The 20,844-nt window shown below is 37.1% G+C and overlaps 1 protein-coding gene across 2 annotated transcripts in view; it reads right to left on the minus strand.

The window, feature by feature from the left end:
* Positions 1 to 20,844, minus strand: part of LOC107995571 (small conductance calcium-activated potassium channel protein) — a 237,281-nt gene that overhangs the window by 168,606 nt on the left and 47,831 nt on the right. For both annotated transcript variants that reach the window (XM_062081863.1, XM_062081862.1), the window contains exon 2: positions 5,561 to 6,075. In XM_062081863.1, the coding sequence (XP_061937847.1) occupies positions 5,561 to 6,033 (473 nt within the window). In that variant the 5' untranslated portion in view covers positions 6,034 to 6,075. The remainder of the gene's footprint in view (positions 1 to 5,560; positions 6,076 to 20,844) is intronic.

The following is a 20,844-nucleotide window of genomic DNA, read 5'->3' on the forward strand; positions in this document are numbered from 1 at the left end:
AGATCATATCCGAGGCTTTCTATCTCAGAAATATAATCATCATCATATCTCGTTACTAAAAGTCGAATTATTCAACGTCCCATTTATTAATCACCATAATCTGTTCTCGTTACAAGAGTAAAATATCCTTTCATTTTGATTACGAATTCCATTATAATATTACTCCACGCTGCCATTCCACAAGAACATATTATTATAAACATTTCATCATATATATATACATATATACGTCAATCGTTATTGCATTAATGAAATTTCATTGGGCGGACAAGGGACTATATTGTCAGTTTCGGTATTGGGAGTTAATTATCTTATGCGACTGGTAAATACGTAGATGTCAATGGAACTATATCACTTCCAATGCATTGTCTATATATGTAATATATTCAATATATATATATATATAGATACATGCGTGTTAATTTGAGCAATGCCAGTGACATATTGTACAGCTGACAATCGGCAGGATGCATGATTGGGATCGATCACAACGCCACATCTGCATCGAGAAGAATTCAAATCTGCCATTTGAGTTGGTTCGGCGGCGACTCTAATTCCCTTACTCTAATTTCCTCGTCTAATTTTGCCATTCCTCGTGGTAAACAGACGAGAGGTTTATTTAGTTAATTCCACCTGTGTATAAAGATTTGAATGTTTCATTGTTCATAAACTAATTTGCAAGTCCGTTCGTGATTGGACTATTTACTATTTTACCAAGCTTTCTCCGTGGTAAATATTAACTTGCAAATAAGAAAATGTAGGGACAGAAGTTCTGGTTCTAGGTTGAATCGATCAGAGATGAATGAGATACGAAACGTCGTATCAAGTTCGAATTTAATTGGAGTAATTAAACGAAACGCCTTTAATAATAAAACGTTGAAATTACGAAACGTTGTGAATAAATTTTTGCGATTTGAGTGCCTTTCTTTCATTAAATCAAAATTTAATGAAAATATTAATAATTCGAACAAATTTGTCATTTGGAAAAAATCCGATATATAAATTTCGACAAAATTTCATCAAACGATCCTCAACAACATCCAAATTAATTAAATGGCATGATATTCTGAAATTTAATTTAAAAAAAAATGTATCTATTCGTTTTCATGCCCGCGACAATTAACGCGATTCCACGATCGTTTCTTTTTAATCTCCAATTAAATACACGTTAACTCGTTCTAATTTCAACTTGATGTCCAATAAGAAACCGTACACGACAGTGAGTAATAGTAACAAGAGTGAAGAGGAAAAAGAAAAAAAAGGACGAAGAAAAAGGAGCGACGAGATAGCTAATTTGATTTTGAGCGCAGAGTGTTGTACTGCGACGACGGAATGCTCTTTGTCCATCGTCTTCGTGACCGGGCCGCGGTCTCTGATTCGAACGTTGTCGATGCAAAGAGAGAGAATTGCCTCGAGGTATCGTTAACAGTTGACCCTGGCTAGGCGAAACGTCAAAGCATTCGATAGATCCTACAGACACGAAATAACGCGATTATGACGTTTGCCAATCGCTACTTTACTCGAACACGAACGGAAAATGAACGCGATTCCAATTTTGGCCACGAGTCGCTTTATCGTTCGAACGAAATTAGAATTCCAATTGGCAGAATTCGCAGTCTGCCAACGAGTTTTACACCAATTTTAATCGTACAGGGGACATTCGTTGGAAGATTCGTTGTTAGGATACGCAGGATATTTGCATGAAAAAGTTTGAGCGAATTTGATACACGTGAAAACGTAGGTGGTTTAACATTTGGTCCGAGTTTGTCGGACCGAAGATCTGATTTCTCTAGAGGCGAATCTCTCTGAATTTTCTTCCTTGGATAACTTTTCTGATATTATCTTGGAATATTTATTTTATTTTGTTAAAGGAGATGAATTACGCGTTCGATTACAGAATGACAAAATAATTTGGCTGTATTTATATTAGGTTATTTCAGATTCAAAAGAAAAAAAAAAACAATAAATTATCCTTGTTCGATCAAGCGTTTGTAGAGAGTCTTGGTCAATTTTTATCTACATACAAGCATCTCTAATGTGCAATAATTTTAATCTTCCAATGTATTCCATTTTTTATCAATTAACTGTATGTAAGCTTCAACTTTTTTCCATTCCACATATTTTACACATTTTTCTTTTTTTTTTTCTGATAATTTTAATAATTCCATATATTTCCTTAGAGCTTGAAAATCTTTCGTGTAAAAGTGTAACGTGCAAGTGTCAAGCCATTTATTTCAATTTCCTCGTGGTCTAAGGAAGAGTGGCACTTTACGAAGAATTTCAGAGGCACGAAGAGCTTTTATCCTTTGCTGGACCTGGGTGGTGCTCTCGAAAGCTCTCGTCTAACCTCTTTCGGATATTATATTCGAGGCCATATGCTGTCCCAATGAAAATTCCATGCTCTCTGGGTTTCGACTAGTCCCTTTGCAGACGCCTTATCCATAAATCTTTAGCATGGCATCCCGCCCGACAACTTCGTGCGTCGTTGGGAATAATGTCTCTGAACAACCAGAGATTCCGTTTAATAGGATTAATTTATAGCGATTCACGGCCACCTGTCATACGTTCAAAGTTTCTTTCCAATTCGAACAGTTGAAAATTGAAAAATATGCCCTATCTGTATATCAGAGTTTTCGAGAGTGCTTTAAAGAGTTTCCTTTTGAATATAGCGTTCTTAAGCTTGACTTTTCTACGCTTTGAATCAAGAGTTCACAAAGTATTCCATGTTATATTTTATATCTTCGTCTTGAACAATTATAAATGGAAAATATCGAAATTATCGATTAATCATAAAATTCTGATCGAATATTCAAATTTCTTCCTTTCTTTCTCTCAATTCCATTAAACGGAAAAACGTGTTTTTCCATATACCTTTCAACAGATTCAATAGCTTGGTTCATACGAATCATTCTTATATCCGAATAATCTCCTGTCGAATCGTGAAACTTGCAAACAAGCCGTACGTAACTTCCTCGCAGGGAAATTATATTTCAATCTTCGTCTCGAAAACGAGTCCATTTCCCAAGCAAAATTGGTTCCGCGACCATAGCGATCCAGATATAAAGCGACGCGTAGATAACAGAAATAGATATTCAGGATTTTCATTTTAAAAACGATTATCCTTTCGATACATCGATGGATAACACGAAGAGGGCGAGAGAGCATCGCCGAAGTATCTTATCTCTTATCCCTTCCTCGAGGACGCACACTTCAATTTCCTGCCGCTCTCTCCCCTCCCTTAAAATGGAAAAAGGTCGTTGTGTCCAAGACTCGAGATCCCGTGTTCTCTCAGCAATTGAATTTCGGCCGACGACGATTTCAAGAGCGGAAACTCGCGCGAGATCGCTTTCGTCCACGAGAGTTTGGCGGAAAAAATTGCGAACCAGTTTTCGTACTGACGATTGTGCGGAGCAGAAGAAAAGAAACGAGGAAACATTTTGCCAAGGATAGAGTGGTGTACCCAGCGTGATTTCAAACTAAATTGCCGGCCCTGATATAGAGAATAAGTGGCCAATTATCGCGCCTTCCTCGAGTATCTTGATGGAGAACAAGATTACTTCAGCTTGCTTTTTTTAACTGGCGAGGGAAGCATTACTATGAAAATGAAACGTGAAAAACGTGATAAAACGCGCAAATATTTTTTTTTATTCTTTTATAAATACCTGTATATTTTTTCCTGTCACGAAAGAAAGAAACGAAGAAGAGAAGAATTTTCTCGATGCCTTTTCACAAATGCAGAAAGATCTAAAAAAAAAAAATAATAATAATCTTATCGTAAAGACTCTTCTCAAGTTTTTCTCAAAATTTCTCAAGAAGATATTTCACGTATTATTTCATCTAAAAGTTATGAGATACGACATATAAGAAGACGAGTTCTTGTAAGGAATTGTGAGGATATACCGACAAATTTCACGCTATTCACGGTCGAGAAATCGTCAAAAAGATATGTCAAACGGTCGAAGGAAAAATCCACGGGATGATGGATCTTTCCTGAATTTTTTCCGAATTTTCATCGAGGACAAAAGGATACGTTTCTCGTAAAGACGAGAAATGATACTCGCAAACGGGAAGGATACTATATCGTAAATAGAGTTTCAGCCGGTTGGAAATGGCGTGAAATAGCCGTTGAAGGATATATAATCAGCTCGAAATAGAGATAGGTGATTACATGGACGATTCAATCGTTGATGCAAATTGTTGCAAGCGAATAAACAAAATTATCGTCGACCGTAAATTATCTATTGATTAAATGACGATTGCCTCGATGCTCCTCGAACGAGAAAATTAATACAGTTTGCGATCTTTCCTGTTCTTTGTGCGTTCTTCGCATTTAACAACGATGTTATACACCGTTTGCTTTTCAATTAATTTGAAAATGTATTTTGAATTACTGGATTCGTTCATCAATGTGCGAACATATTTTATAACTATTTCTATTTTTCGATCGATCCTGGTCTTGAAATTATAGCAGAAATTCAAGGAAAATGTTGTTTAATTAAAATTTTTTAAGCTCATTCAACAACTCGTTTCTTAAATATAGATAGAATTTATTTCGCTTTGAATCTCTGACGTGCACATGACAGAAGAAAATAGAAAATATTCGAAGGATATCAGATTTGTACTTCGCATGAAAAAACAATCCAGCTATCACACTAATTACACAAATTGCACAAATTTCTACGAGTATCAGAGATAATCAGTTCGGATAATAGTTACACACAATATTCTTCTTTTCTCTCTATTGCATGTTGCATAACAGATATAAAAAAAGAAAAGAAACAGAATTTACCATGAATTTGCAGTTAGAGAAGAAAGTATTACAATGGTGATAGGGGTTAGTAGATCGTGGCCAATTCTGAAACGAGGTCGTGGGTTTAACATTGTATCAGAGACCTTCGCGAGCGAAGCCCTTTTCGGAATTATGGCGGCCGAGATAGCCAGAAAGGGGATGAACCTCTAACTAAATTTTCAGAGAAAATATATCATTTTCTTGGGTGGATAATAATCCGCCCAAATTACGTTCCCCGTTAATTCATTGTTCACGACTTTGAGAGAGGATATTAAAAGATCCGATAAACAGTAGCTCGTAATCTAGATGAGGCGTTAACTTGAAAGCGTTGGGGGTCGTAATATCCTGGAAATTACGAGTTTCAACTCTTCTTCAACTTCAACGTCTTGAATTTGCAGGCGAAGTTTCTGAACTTCGCCAGTTACATATAAATTCAAACTTCCCCGTTATGGTTAGCAAATATTCCCTGTGTTTCGTAATCGAGTTGAATTGGCGATTTAACTTTTGACTCGATCAACCACAATGAACGCGGGACTTTAATGAGCAAGTACGTGAAATCATCCAATTTCCTCCCAATCATAATATTTTATAATTGACCCAATGATTGTAACATAATCGGTACATATGTAACGAAAATTTCTAACTTTATTAATTAAAATCATTTTTATAAATTAACCTAACCCGTCATCCTACGCTCCACGCGTGCAATAAAAATGCACATAAATAAAGATAAAGAGAGCAAAAGTAGAAACAAAGAAATATTTCTCTTACCTTGACACGCTCCTCGCCAGATGGAGCGCCGAAGAAGGGGCCAACGAGTCTCTGCGATCGCAGCGACACCTGTGCTGGTGGGAGGGCTGCCGGCTCCTGTAACCCACGGTAGCTATGATCGTTTGCTGCACTTGCTGCGCTTGCGGCTGCGGCTGCGGCGGCTGCGGCTGTGGTTGCTGCGCCTCGCCGTCGAGCCTGCAATATAGCTCGATGTCCGGTACCGATCTCGTGGCCGGATCCTCGGTGGTGCCGCTCTCCTCGGAGCCGCCGAGCCCCGAGACGGACAATTGTGGCGAGGCAACCAAAAAGGTTGCTCGATCCTGTCGCGTGAGCACCGGCTTGCCCTGAGACGCCGCGGCAACAACGACCGGCGGGGGTGGCGCCCTGCTCAGCAGGGCGGCCGTCTCCTCGCTCGAGCCGTAATCGGTACCGTTCCCACCCTCTTGCGAGCCGACATTCCCGTTCGTGTTCATCTTGCGCCCGGCTTCCTTTCTGTCGCGTCACGTGGCCATTTCCTGCAACAACCAGCGCGAATCGTTTCAGGATGGATCTCTTGCTTCGCCTCTAAATTGCTCCATCTTCGATTAGGGAATTGCTTTGAAAGCGACTCGGTGATGGATGAGTACCTCTGTCAGGGAAAAGTAAAGGGGAAGGAGATGGATCTTCTCTCGTTATTAAATTCCTATGGGTGTCCCATTTTTGGATAATTGTTGCGTGATGAATGATAGGTTTGATTACTGATCACGATAGTTTTCAATTTCGTGTAGAAATTTAAGGTTGTCTGTTGAGGTTTTCAAAATAATTCATTTTCTTCTCCATTAAAAATCTTGGATTGAAAATCTTTGCCAAATTCGGAGGAAACCCAAGGATCAATGTTTATCAAATTTCCAAGCCACGTGTGAATATTGATTTTCAACATGGATGAACGAAGCCGCTGTGCAGAGGCACGTAAATACCCTTGGAGTATCGACAACCGATTGAACGTGTCGTTGGCTTCAAACGAAACGGTCCTTGACTCTTCGAGACTCGCCTCGTCGTGAAATTCGTCATTTTCGCTCCCTCGTTTACTCGCTCGCGCAGATTTATCCGCCTGTCACTCGTTCTCGTTCCAGTTCCCTCATGTTAAAACTCACAAGTCTGGCTTACTCGATTTCTCGTTAAATACGACGGTTTAAACTCTGGTAACTGTACCGGAATTACAACCGTGAATAAAACCTCGTGTTATTTAAGTCTTATGTTAATATCCGAATATCCAGTTATTCTTTCATTCAACGCGAAATTGAAAATTTTTTAATCCCCTCTTCCAAAAGATTCTCACCGGTTGAAAGTATCGTTGTCGCGTCTAATTCCTTGGAATTAAAATTTCAAATTTAGAATTAAATTAAATTAAATAAAAGATTTTTAAGTATCAACGTCGAGAGTTTTATTCTCGAATCGTATATTTTTCGTTCAAAATTTTATTCATTAAAATTCTCGATAGAATCCTATATTGTTTCGTAGCTCTATATTATTAAAATTTTCAAAAATTTTTAATTTTAAAACGTAGCATAAATAAGGAACCAAATTATATCCTATTGTTCTTCCGGAACGACGGTCGAAATTGAAAATTCTACGGGCATTAAAAGAGGGTTTTCGAGGAGAAAAGAAGAGTAAAATTTCATCAACATGCAGCCGAGATCGAATCATGGAAATGAAATTCGGGTTTCCCTTCAATTCGGAGAACGTAAATGAGGAATAATGGATGGAGCAGAATAGTCTGGGTTCTTTTTTCTTTTTTTTTTCGTCCATCAGTCTCTGAAAAAACTGCGAGCTATTTCGCAATGGCCGACCAGAGATGCAACCGCAATTTGTACAGATGTCGATTGCTGACCGCGCGCAAATTCGAACGTGATAGATTTGAAGAAAAATGAAATTGAACGATTCCCTTTACCTCGCATTTGCAGGGAATATTAATGAGAATTATATTTTTCATCATTCGAGAAAATACTTGGATGCTAACTAGGTGTAATATCACCCTCGAGTCGCGTTTAATCTGCCCTTGAATTAATTTTAATATCAGATACAGGGGGATATTACTATTCTCGTAAAATCGAAAAAGTGAAAATGAAAGTGAAAAATTTATGGAACGCACGTAAACTAAATAATTATTTAATTGATTCGTAAAAATTGCTCAATTATGAAAGTTGTTTGAAAGTGTTATTCAATTTTCCAGATGCTAATAAAATTTTTTACCACAATTTTAATTCCACGGATGTATATTCCATCGTTTAATCTATCGCAAAACGTTTCTCGGCCCTTCCATCGAAGAAAAATATTATTTTCGCAAAAAAATCTACATAATTTTTACGTACTTTGAACAAACTTCATTCCATTTAAGAATCTTGAAATTATTTTTCTTGTCCTTTACACAGCATTCCAATTCTAATACCATTCTAATTCCATTCTAATGGATATTTTGCTAAAAATATAAAAATTCTTTTGTACAAAAAATATAAATTAAAGATTTTCTCTATTTATACTCTCCAATATTGATATCAATTGTCACTTGGCGCTATTAATCACGTTGACAGCCTATCTCGAAAATCTCGCTTCTATATATTTTCTGTGTTTAACGGGGCACGCTGAAAACGTACGACCGTTTCGAATCTTGGCCGATAGCGTCACGTCGGTCGCCAAAAACCTCGAGCAAGCATGAATAAACGTTTCCATATTCCGAGCATGGATTTTATATAGCACCGATCTAGATAGATCTAATAATTAAACCGGTTTCCGGGCTTTCGTACCAAAATGTCACGAATCTCTGAACCTTTCAACTTTTCGCCTATAGCTTTCCACCTTAAACAATCGTCGCACTTATGCTGAAAAATCCAATATTCCTAGTATTTAGCGTGAACAAATATTTTGCAGAGAAATTCAATTAATTTTTAATGAAAGTTTATATGAACGAACGAAGGAATCTTTTCGACGAGGATGAAATTTATACTTTCGGTATTCTTTCTATATAATTTTGCGAGTAGTGTGTAGAACACTAAAGTATATATATATATAAATGAAAATTAACACAATTCTAGAAAAATAATTCTAGTGTTAAAAAATTAAAGAAGAAAGATAAATCGAAAGGAATGATCCATTTTAAATTTAACACGCGTATTTTTATCATTAAATTTTACTCACAGCAATGTTAGAATACCTTCGCATATATATATAGAAAGAGAGCAGCTTATAAAACAAGCTTTTAGCAAAAAAATAAAAAAAAATACATAAAAAAAAAACTCTCGTTGTAGTTGCAGTTGCAGTTGCATGATGGAACAGCAAATGCGTGGTAAGTTCGTAAGCACCTCTTCCGACGCATTTCCATTTCATCCTCGAAGAAAGTGATTTTCCTACTGAAAGGGTGCGCGGTGAGGATGGACGAGTAAACGTCTTCAATCCTTCCAAATGAACGCGAAATCCCTTCACCCTAGATAGCTTTAAAATACGGATACAGCCCTTCTCCCTCGCGGATAATAAATTAAAATTTAATGGAGATGCGGTAGGTAATAAAAGGCGAGGGAAGGAAAGTGGATGGTGCGAAATTGCCTTCGTGAAATCCACGAATTTAGGCAAGTGCCGAAGAACATATGAACACGGAAATAATTAGGAAACATGGAAGAATGTGCTTGTACAGCGGGAAACGTACGCGTACGAAAAACACGTTTTTTTTTCGGGGCGACATGATGGCAGAATAATTTCTTTTAAAAAACATACGTAGAGTTTATTTTTCTACAATTAGAGAAATAATTTACGGGTCTAAGTAAATAAGTTCGAATTAAAAATTAAAAATTAAATTAAATTGAATTATTTCTTTACAAATAATATTTGCATCTTCACGATGATCGAGACATATTTCAAAAATATACAAATTTCCCAAATTCATTCTAAAAGATTGAATTCAAAAAAAAAATTTTTTCTTTTTTCAATCGATATTCTTTCCTTGCAATATATCCACAGTTTCCACAATAATCAAATCAAAACCGCAACAAAAAAAAACGCCTGCGCAAATAAAATCGAACTCTCACGCGCCCTTTTTTTTTCTTTTTTATCTTTCTACCAAAACTCGCCGCAAGGGGTTAAAGTTAATCCTCGATATATGTATTTTATACAGCCGATATCCATGCCTTCGCGGCAATGGAAACGAAAGATCGACCGACCAATCAAACGATATGATACTCGTGAGATATACGGTCCAACTCATAAATGTCTACACGACCAAACATGAATTCCAACGAACGCTTGCACACACGAACAATGACTTAAAGCTTCCTCTATAAAATTGTTCGAAGGGATGTAAAGGGATGTAAAGTGATTTTGAACGATAGTAAAGCTACACGAACTTCTTCCTCGCTCCGGAAGAAATCCATGAAATTCATCCTCCGTTTGAAATACAGTACATTATCTCGACGAAAATAGAAGAGGAAACTTTATAACGAGGTTTTTTTCCACTTCTCGTTATTTGTTTCACCTGTTAATTGGAATTTCATTTCGACCAATGTCAATAGGATGAAATATCATACAATGGAACGGGATTGATTATTGCTCGTTAATTTGCAAAAATTCTGTACAAATTCGAGATTCCGTTGGAGAACTAATTTCATCGCGTCGGAAAGAATTTTGAATAAATTAACGCGCTGGCTTGAGTTTTCTTTTTTTTTTTTGAATAACGATCAATCTCTTCTTAGACTCTCTCGAAAAACACTTTTAAATATTTATTAATGTGTGAAAAAAATGGAATAAATAATTCATAACGGATATTATATACATTTTGCATACATTTACATACATTAGAAATACGTTATTAAGTAACAAATTTTTCAATACGTCGAAAATTTAGAGAATTTAACGCTGGATAATTGAATTTTCGAAAAATTCAAAATTATTTCTCTCTTATTCGAAAATCAATAACTTACGTTTCGTTAGATCGTAAACAAATAAATTAAGTATATTTTTTCCTCGAGTAATTAACCATTAACTACTTTTCTTTAGACTTAGAAACGTAAGATTACGTACAGAGAAGGAAAAAATCGAAGAAAATCGTCCCATTTAAATATATAAAAATTAATAACAAAAATTTCCCTTTTTCATCGAAAATATCGAAACCGATATTCAAATCCTTCTCAAAAAAAAAAAAACTTCCTTCGAAATTCTCCGTTTTCACGGAAAACAGAGAAAAAGCGGAGAAAGGCGCGTTCTTCTCTTATCACTCCGCGAGAAAGAATACAAGAAGCCCCGCGTCTACGATCTGCTTTTATCCCGGAACACAGAAGCGACAGAACTGATGACAGTCCCGTGGAAACGTTCCTCTGTTTATAATATTATCACAGGTACGAAGCCGTACGCATTAGGAACAACGTCGAAACCGTGTCGATCTCTCGTGTTTACCCTCGACACAGTCGCGAAAATAGGTTTCTGTATATTTACGCAAATGTATATTATTATTAATTGGCGTATTTCTTTGAAGAGGATTTCGAACAGTTTAGTAAACAATCATCGTACGGTAATTTAGTATCACGTTCGCACTTGCAGGCATAAAAGATTCGGCATGATCTTTGTTTCTTCTTTTGAGAAAGGAGATGATGGTTATTCATATATATATATATGATTAGAATACTCTTCGTTTCGAAAGGGATTTGTTGATTCGGCCCTTTACATTTCGAATGGAACGAATTTGGATGGTGGAAGGTCAAAGGTCTCTCGTCGAGGGAGGAAAGGCTAGGGTTCGATATTGGTTTTGTCGTTAAAGGATATTGCGCTGTTGAGCGAGAAACAATGGAAGCCGGATCGAATAACATTTAACATTTGAAGATCGACTGTCAAATTTCGAAATTTTGCATTCTGTTTGCGTAGATGCACATTGGATCCACTATTTCTCAAGTTTTTTCCTTCCTTTCTCGATTATTTCTTATAACTTTCATCTGATACGAAAAAAAGGAAATCTAAAATTTGAAAAAATATGTGAAGTATTATTACAATAATAAAAATATTAGTCGAGTAGGTAAAAATCTCCTTCACCGATTCCACCATCTGATCTGTCCGTCATCATTTATATCCATATGATCGTTTAGTTCCAGCATCATCCCCAAAACCTCCCCGCAGACCGGTGTGTCAAAGTGTTTCGCGACCGATGAGCCGAAGAAGTGAGAAATTAATCGCTGAAACGGGTCGATTTAATTCGCCTTGAAGCCCAGAAGTATTCTTGGATGGTCCTTCTCCGAGGCATTATGGAATTGGGACATGTAAACGCGAAGGACAGGCGCACTTGGATGTCGTGTTTGAAGCTGTCTCGTTCGTCTATTAATTAGAATAGCGACGAAAGGACGGCCTTCGAGGTTTCGAGGATCTTCGAGAGACGTTGATCCGCGATTTACTTCTTTGCTGTTGATTTATCGACACTTGCTCACCCAAGATCTCGCACATTCTTGATCGATGCTACTAAGTCCGGCCAAGTTTGGAGAATCGTTTTATCGATTATTAAATTATTCATCAAAGCGTTTTTATCGTAATATTTATGAAATCGTCGAGAGAAATTTTAGAAAATCGAGTTGAATTAATAATTCAAATATTTGTAATTAATAAACGCGACAAGGAAACGACGAAGAAATTTTAAGATTTGAAATCGATGACAAATATCTGGATTCTCGAATAAAAAAAAAAGTGTGGAAATTTCTTGACCCTGATTCGCAAAAATTCTGTCATCGGTGTAGATTGTAAAAAAAAAAAAAAGAAAAAAGAAAAAAGAAAAAACCGCGTGCGCAGTTAATGAGCACTTTTCACCGAGTTTCAGCTCGTTGCTGCTCGTTGCTCTAATTAGGTACCATTGACACCGCCCAAACGTGTTGCGTCTTCGATGAAGATAAAGGTTCGATAACTCGGCGAGTCTACAACTCTTGGCATCCCTATTTAGTTAAGGGTGAGAATCGAAGCGAGTTTGGTGTTCGAAAGGTGCATTAAACAGGACTTACTCGTGTAAACTTCCAAGAAACTTCGTGAACGATGATGAAGATCGCTATTAACGTAGACGATGCTCGTGCACCTGTCGCGGTAAGATTGATATACAGAGAAATTATACTCGTGGCGATCGACCTTACGACCGTCGGATTTCAATTTCAGAGGACAATGAAATTCGATTAACTTCACTCCACGGATTATAATTAATTTTGATGAAACGATAAAGCGACAGAGAAGAAAAATTGTTTTACTAACGCGATCCTAGAAGATAACCAAGATAATTTCAAATTAATCGACACAAGATGTCGCTGCAAGATGTCTTCTTCGAACGTATCACTCGATATTTGTGAATATTGGCGAGAGAAATATAAATAAATAAAATAAATAAATAAATAAAAATATAAATCTCTCTATGTATACATTATGGAAAACTCGTTGATGAAAAATCGAGACAAAATATTTTCAATGTTTGGTCGAAAACACAGAGTCGTAAAAACTAAATCCTCTTTCCTTTGAAAAAGACGAAAATTTAAAAAACGATCTGTTCAGATATACAATTTATCCTAAGTGAAAACTATTTCAATGATCGCTCAACTTGCGATAAAGAAGGATTTCCGCTGGATTTTCTAAAATATTCCATCGACGAATTTCTTTTCTTCTTCGATTTTTTCCTAAGGGAAGAAACTTAATTCCATCGAGTTTATCAGTTATTTCCGGTCGAGCGTACACCCTTGTCAAAAGGTCTGAGAAACGGGGAAATCCGTGGCTCGAGACGAGAAAATCTCAACGTCTCGGGAGTAAATCCTTTCATACGGTTGCCAATGAAGAGGGTGAGACGAGAGCGCGACGAGGGGTTGCTGGTTGGAAACAGAGGAGGGTAGATAACGATGGAATACGATCGTGTCTAGTAGTCTGGGATGAAGAACCGGATGTAAGACGGTGGAATTTCACCCGATAACGTGTTTCGTGCGCACTCGTGTCGTTTTCGACCCTCTTCCTCCTTTCGTCCTCGCGAATCTGAAACGATATTTCTACCGATTAGAAATAGAATCGTTGCGCTTCTCACTTGTTCATCGAAGAGAAACGAATATCGAATCAAATCCCTCGCTTAACATTCGTCTTTTCCATTCGTACTCTTCTTCGTGTTCATATCCGCGCATATATGGCTTTCCATTTCGAGTTCGATAATTCGGTTACCGATTCGAATCCTTGGAACTGGAAGAAACAGAATTTGTACAGAATTTTTATTTTTAATTTCTCAGACGATTTTCTTTATCAGTTAATCCTCTCTCCGAGAAAACGAAGGAATATTAAATATTAGAAATAATCGTAATTAGAAAGATTTCATTGTGCTCGTTCCTTTTTTCTTTAAATTGATACGTGGAGTTGTATTCAAATTCTGCGTTTATCTTGTAACCCGATTAAATCGATCGAAGGAGCACGACAGAGCACGAGCAATGAAAAATTGGATGGAATCGTGGGGTCGCGGCGTGAATCGATATCCTTCGATGGATCAACCACCACGTGGCTATAAATGTACCGGCGGAAAAAAAAAATAAACGATGGACACATGCTTTATTCAGATTCGATCCGAAGTGTACGCAAGGCCGCGCAACTATATAACCGGTGGAATCTATCTACGTTCACTCGAAACTCGATTACTGCGAAACGCTTCCGAAACGAAATCGAATCGAGCTAACCCTAACCCCGTCCTCCACAAGACGGATATACTCGTTGAAATATCAACGAAGAGGGGAACGACAGGAGGAGAAAAATGCGGGAAAAATCTCGAGAAATCTGCCTACCAGATTTAAGCGCGATCGATTTTCCTAGGGAAATTCTCGCGAGAAATTCTTTCCAATTATGCGATCCGTTTTGAATTTAAATCTAGGATTAAATTGCAAATTTGGTGAACGCGTGTTCGCAATTTAAACGAACCCTGTAAACCATTAGTAATACGTGGCTATTGTAGTTTCGTTTGATTTGAAAATTTATTCGTTGGAAAAAAATTACTACGATGATAAATTATTCGTTCCTTTCGGGGAACAATTTATCAATTAATAACGTACTATCGATACTTTTAGTATTCATAATATTATAATTCAACCGTGCAATATTGCTTCTCAATTAGTTCTATCGAAACAAAAGAAGGAAATACAATTTATTTCATTCTCCAAAAAAATCAATCATAATTGATTAATCAACTTAATCCATCCTAACAAGTAACTATCTCCAATGAGAAAATCACTCTTTTTTTCAGTTCCTCCAACGATTGGAGAATGCTCCTCCATCAACTTCATCGAGTTAACCAATCGAACACGAGTTGACTCGACTCGGAGGAAAGATTTTTAATTCTCGAGCCACGAATTCGAAAAAATTTTATCCTCCGTTTGTTGCATCGATGTAAATATTCCATTAACGATTATTATTCGCACGTGTTCGTATTCTCAGAATCGGAAGCGAGCCCATTTCTCGCCCTCTAAGGTTTCGCTGGGGTTGTTACTCGGCAATTTGCGGTAGTTTCCCGTTGTGTTTACACGTTTGATGACGCGTCGACAGACCGAGGCCTTAACGAGCTGACAATATGGCGACGAGCCGCGTTTCCGGAATATTTGGTTGTTATGATTCATCGATTGTTCCTCGAGGAGATCACCGCGGATTAATTAGAACGGTTCTAATTAAAGCTCGCGGTCGATCGAAGTTGTTGCCTGGAAATCCACTCGCCTTGCCAATAAAATTTCGTGAAACCGAAAGATCATGAATGATTCAGTTCGACGTTTCGAATTCCGTTTCAGCCCTTTCCTTCTCTATACCCTTGAAAATTTGATTTGCTTTGAGTAAATATAGTATTTATTATTCTCTTTCAAGGGATTAGAAATTAAGGTATTCTGAATACAATGATATTTGGCGATCGAATAGTTTAAAGCACAGTCGAATGATTTTAACTTTATCTGTCGCTTGATTTTTGGAAATAAAATTTTCTTTTTTTGCAATGATTCCTCAAAACTGTTTGGATTTAGAATTCAGGATGATTTAGGATGTATTCTGTCAAGATTAAGATCCGAGAAGGGTGGGACTGTTTACAACCTATTTATCTCGTCTCGTGGCGTTTTGGTCAACGAAACGGTGACCTAAAAATTATAATATAAAACGAAGCATAAAGTAAAGTACGATTTATTCCTTTCGCGTTCTATTCTCCTTCCATCCTTTCGAAATGTTTGTACGTTCGATGCAAAAACGAACGTATAATCACGAAGTTATAATTAACTCGCACTCACCTATACGTACAAGTTCATACGTAGATTAATTTATACAAGGAATGAAACACAGCGAGGGTAAATTTTCGCTATGTATAAATACAAAAGTTTCGATAGTGGTACAAGTAGTTTGGGGATAAATTCGATTTACGAGATCGGAAAGTTGAATGCGATTCCGGAATTTCGGTGATAAAACAGAATGTTTTCGAATGTTTACCGAAAAATTGTACAACGCGCGCAATAAAATTTGGAAATTTCTGATACTCTGAACTACTATCAAACGTGTCGTATATTTTAACTTCTATCACTTTTATATCACAAATAACCATGTTCAGCGAAACACCGCGCGTATAAATTGTTCAAAATTTCCTTGAAACAACTACTCTTCTCCAATAATCGTAGAGACGAAAATACACGAATATACTAGAATCACAAACTCGAATCACACGCGCAACACACGATCAGATATCAATTACCAAGTCAACGCACGCTCTCGCTGCGTAATTTTCCATATTTTTCAATCCTTGCACCCGTCTCTTAACCAAAGACAAACGTTCTAATAAGAAAGGGTATGACGAGCAAATATTTTCGCACGTCGAAGCTCTCTGTCTCTGTCCACGGATCGCGACAACAACATCTTGGAAAATGGAAATCTCTTCACCCGTCGAAGCACGCCTAATATCGCCTTCCGTGTAATCATCGGTTCATTCAAATCATATTCCCCGCGATAACAGTCTCGATACACGGTCGATGCGTCGTCCAACCGTCTCCTTTCTCCATTCCAAGCATTTTTCGCGGATAAACGTCGAGGAAATGTCGTGGATGAAGCACGTTTACGCGGGTCTAATAGCGCGATCGATATACCACTCTTACGTTTCTGACTTACGTAATATTGCACGATCGTTGGATACGCGTCTCATCACGCAACAGAGACACGTTAAATGGATATTCGAGACCGTTCGAACGAGAGGCGAACGAGAAAGTTCGTTGGGCAGCGTTGGCGATGAGCGAACAACGACGAATGTTTGGTAACGATAACCTTTCCGCGTGGCAGACGACTGGGAATAGGCTCGAGAAGCTTGTGTTTTCCAAACAGGCGTTGGTAGTGGAAGAAATTAATTTGTAACGATTGTTTTTATTTTGTTTCGATTCGTGAAACGAAACATGGAAATATGATTGAGAATTTGCGAGTTCTGCGCTACTTTATGGAAGCGAAAGGTATTCGAAGAATAAGTATTCTTGAGAGTGAAGAATATTGGAATATTGAAATAAAGTTAGAATTTGAAAGTATTTTTTTTTTTGTATTTTGCGAAATTGAAAATTGGATATATATTTCCTTTAAAAATTGATGGAAGACAATTGGGATTAAAATTCCATCGAAAAATTGAAATATGGCATAAAATAAAGGTAATATGAAGTTCGTGGTCATAAAAAGAAAAACATATTTTATAGACAAAACAGAAACTCGTGACGAGGTCACGTTTTAATGAAACATTCCATCTGGAATTGTAAATTCTATATTCACGCCTCTATCAAAGATATTCCCTGTCTTTTTCTTATTTTTCAAGCTCCGTGATCGATCGTGGATTCGTGTGGAAACGTGGAAAATCGACACGAGTTTTTTTATAGAAACACAAAGTTTGAATAAATTTTTAGACTTTCTCTTCTACTAGAATTATCTACAATTTGATACAAATAATAGAATTCGAATCGAAATGATTAGAAGAGAAACAATAATGAGATAGTTGAGATGAAGCATGGATTCGTAAATCATGGATGGAACGTGTGAATTTTTCTACGAATTACCACGTGGAATTTCGAGTTAATGGGCACTCGCAGATTTCGTGGAATTCGCTTTGATTAACGAGCATCTGTATCGAGAGGAATCTGATTAATACTCTCTAATACCACAAATCAATCACTACGAGGAATTTCTCTTTCATTTTTCCTAATTAATTAATTTACTCGAGTTTCGATATTTTTTCGTTCCAATAACAAACAGGAAAGCATTAATTTCAAAGCAGGACATGATAATCTAGATTCAACACAGACTGATTCTCTCCATCTCGACATCGTGTCTTAATAATTAAAAAATTCATCCATCATCGAAAACCGAAATGAAATCTGAAATTTTCGTCGGAAGAAGAAAGAAAAAAAGAAGAAACACTTTTTATTAAGAGAGTTTTTCGAAGCTCGAAAGAGCAAATAATCTCTCTCGATCACCGGTTGGTTAATTGAACAAGAAAATCGAGGCGGCCGAGATTTCCTAATTCGAATTAATATTCCCTCCTCCGTGGAGGAATTTCAAACGGAAGCGGAAACGGGCGGATCAATGGACGTGGGAGAGGAGCATCCGTTGGCAGGACAACCCCGGTAATAAGTGTCCATTAACTTAATTAAGCGAAATAGGGAGCGGAGGGAAGGATGGCACTCACCTGCGCTTCCCACCCTTCGCGACATCGGGTGGGAACCCAGCCAAAGCGGATTGCGTCGTAAATTCGCGAAGGTTCATCGATCCTTCCTTCGGGTTGTGCCGATAACTTGGCCGAGAAATTGCGCCAAAGTTCGCGGTGAACGAACGGGAAACGACCATCCACTTTTTTCACACCGTATCCCCTTTCCGTTTAATCGATGTTTATATCGAGGGAGGGACTCCATCTCCAAGCGAGCTCGTACAATTCATCGAAGAAATAAATTTCGCTTTTCTGATTGTATTCGTTGATCACGCTTGTTGGACCATGATAAATTGGACGTTTTTTTGTTGTTTTTTGAGGAAAGGGAAGGGGAGAGGGGTTGTCGGTGGAAAGTAAAATCGAGGAATGAAACGATTAAAATGATATCTCCGAATAACGATAGAGGGATTAATTGGTGTTCTCCGATGATAGTGTTGAATTTTTACTTTTTGGGCGTTCAGAAAAGAACGTTTGAAATTTTATGTAGTTGATATTTGTGCGTTTGTTTGATTTGTATAATTGTAAAATGGGGAATATTATAATGAAATAGCGGAGGAAATTGATTCTTGTTTCATTTCTCATCGTTCTGATTTTATAGTTATTTATATTCGATTCATCTTGGAATAATAGCAGATTCGAGAATTCGTAAATATATTCCATAAATCATAAATCGAATAAATATTTTTCTACTATTCATTCCCACTTTTAGAGAGTAAGGAAAAGTGAAGAGATTATTCAGAATTTTGGAAAAATTATTATTAAGAACAGCCGGGGAGCAAAATAAAATATTGATAAATATTCTCATAATAATCAGACTCGTCCTAAAATAAATCTACGCTTCTTCGACAATTTTTCAACGAACGAACAACTTTTCAACTTTTCAGATTATTTTATCAATTTTATTTGAATTCAATTAATCCCCGGTTATCCAACGCACAAAGGACATCTCTATTTTCGAACATTCCTGTTCGAGCGCCATTTCGCTAAGCATGCGAGGGGAAAACGTTAATTTCGAAATTTCCCGTCTCCTCTATTTTTCAATTCCATTTCCCACTCCCGTCCATTTTCATTAAGAATCGTCTCGTTTAATACTCGAGCGTATAATCCAGGGTCGTATAACGCCAATATCGGTGGATGTCGCCTAAAATACACGCCGGCGAACGATCTTAATCGAATTAACGTCTGTCAAGCTGTATGGCGGATCATTTGGCAAGAAACGGATGTGCATAATGCAATGTGACTTCGGTTATGATGCGCCCGATCATTTTCGACGGCTCGACTCAATTCCAGACACGTTTCCAATTAATCGAAAACACAATGACGAGCTGTCTGTCCACGTTCGAGTCTCGGTACGGCGAAGTTTCGTCGAAACGGTATCCGGGGAACTATTGTTATTCATGAATTCCATGCTCGAAATTTCTTGCTTAATTTCCTTGTCCTGTCCACATCATTACTGTGTAAATAACTGTGTAGATAGCTGTTTAACCACGATTATCGATAATAGGGAAATGAAACGTCAAATTTTATGGAACGTAGAACATAATCGTCGATGAGGAATTTTAAGATTAACGTTTGGAGATACTATGGTATTTTTGATAGGATTTTTTAGAGATGGTAAATAATAGATGCAAATAGTACATATTCCTTTCCTTTTTTATTAAATATTTGAAGTGTTAAAAACGATTCAAGACTTTTAGTTATATATTAATTAATTAATTTGTGTCGAGTAAAACCAAATGAAGATAAAATTGTCTCACTCTACTTTGATTTATATTTTAAAAAAAAGTCTCAATTAACATATTTGTATAAAAATTTTCACGTATAATCCAAAGAATTCCTAAAGATTGATCAATGAAACAAGTTTTACAAATTATTTGTAAATTGCTAATATTCTAATAACTATATGGATCGATCCATTCTATTAATTGTTAAAAAATTCGACAGATATCGCATAAGTACAAACCAGAACAAGAAGGATAGACGGTGGAATTCAAAAATCTATTATGCCATCTACTCGAAAACGAATCTCACAGGAAACGATATCGTTACGTTTCGACCGATGTATCTCGAGCCAAGATCGTTTATCCTTGTTTTCAAAACTCCTTTGTCTCGGTATCGTACACAAAGAAGAAAGTATTTCCTCTTTGTTCTCTCATCGAGAAGGGAAAATGCAATCGAATCTACGAATCTTCGAATCGATCATCCGTGATTATACACCGGAAATCGTGCACCGAGACGAAATTCACGTCCGGCGGTGATTTTCTTTTATCCGTGGCGCTCGCTACGATGACTCTCTTAAAATTATTGAACGAAAGAGGGAGTGGAATGGAGAACGAAGTCATCCCAGGGACAACCAATTTTCGAGTGCCGTGCGTTTTTCAATTTGCATAATGTTTCTTCTTTTCGAGAAATTCCACTGGATGTAAGTCGTATTCGTCGCTTTGTGTGTGTGTGTATGCAATTTTTGTAATTAATTTGGTCGTCGTGGAGATATATTTTATCAAGGTAAGCAAAGATACATATTTTTAAAAAATCTCGATCGATCGGATCTGTGATTATTTTATGAGATTTAATTCTCATTTAATTTCTA

The sequence above is a fragment of the Apis cerana genome, linkage group LG11 (genome assembly GCF_029169275.1).
Source record: "Apis cerana isolate GH-2021 linkage group LG11, AcerK_1.0, whole genome shotgun sequence".
In the NCBI taxonomy this organism is placed as follows: Eukaryota; Metazoa; Arthropoda; class Insecta; order Hymenoptera; family Apidae; genus Apis; species Apis cerana.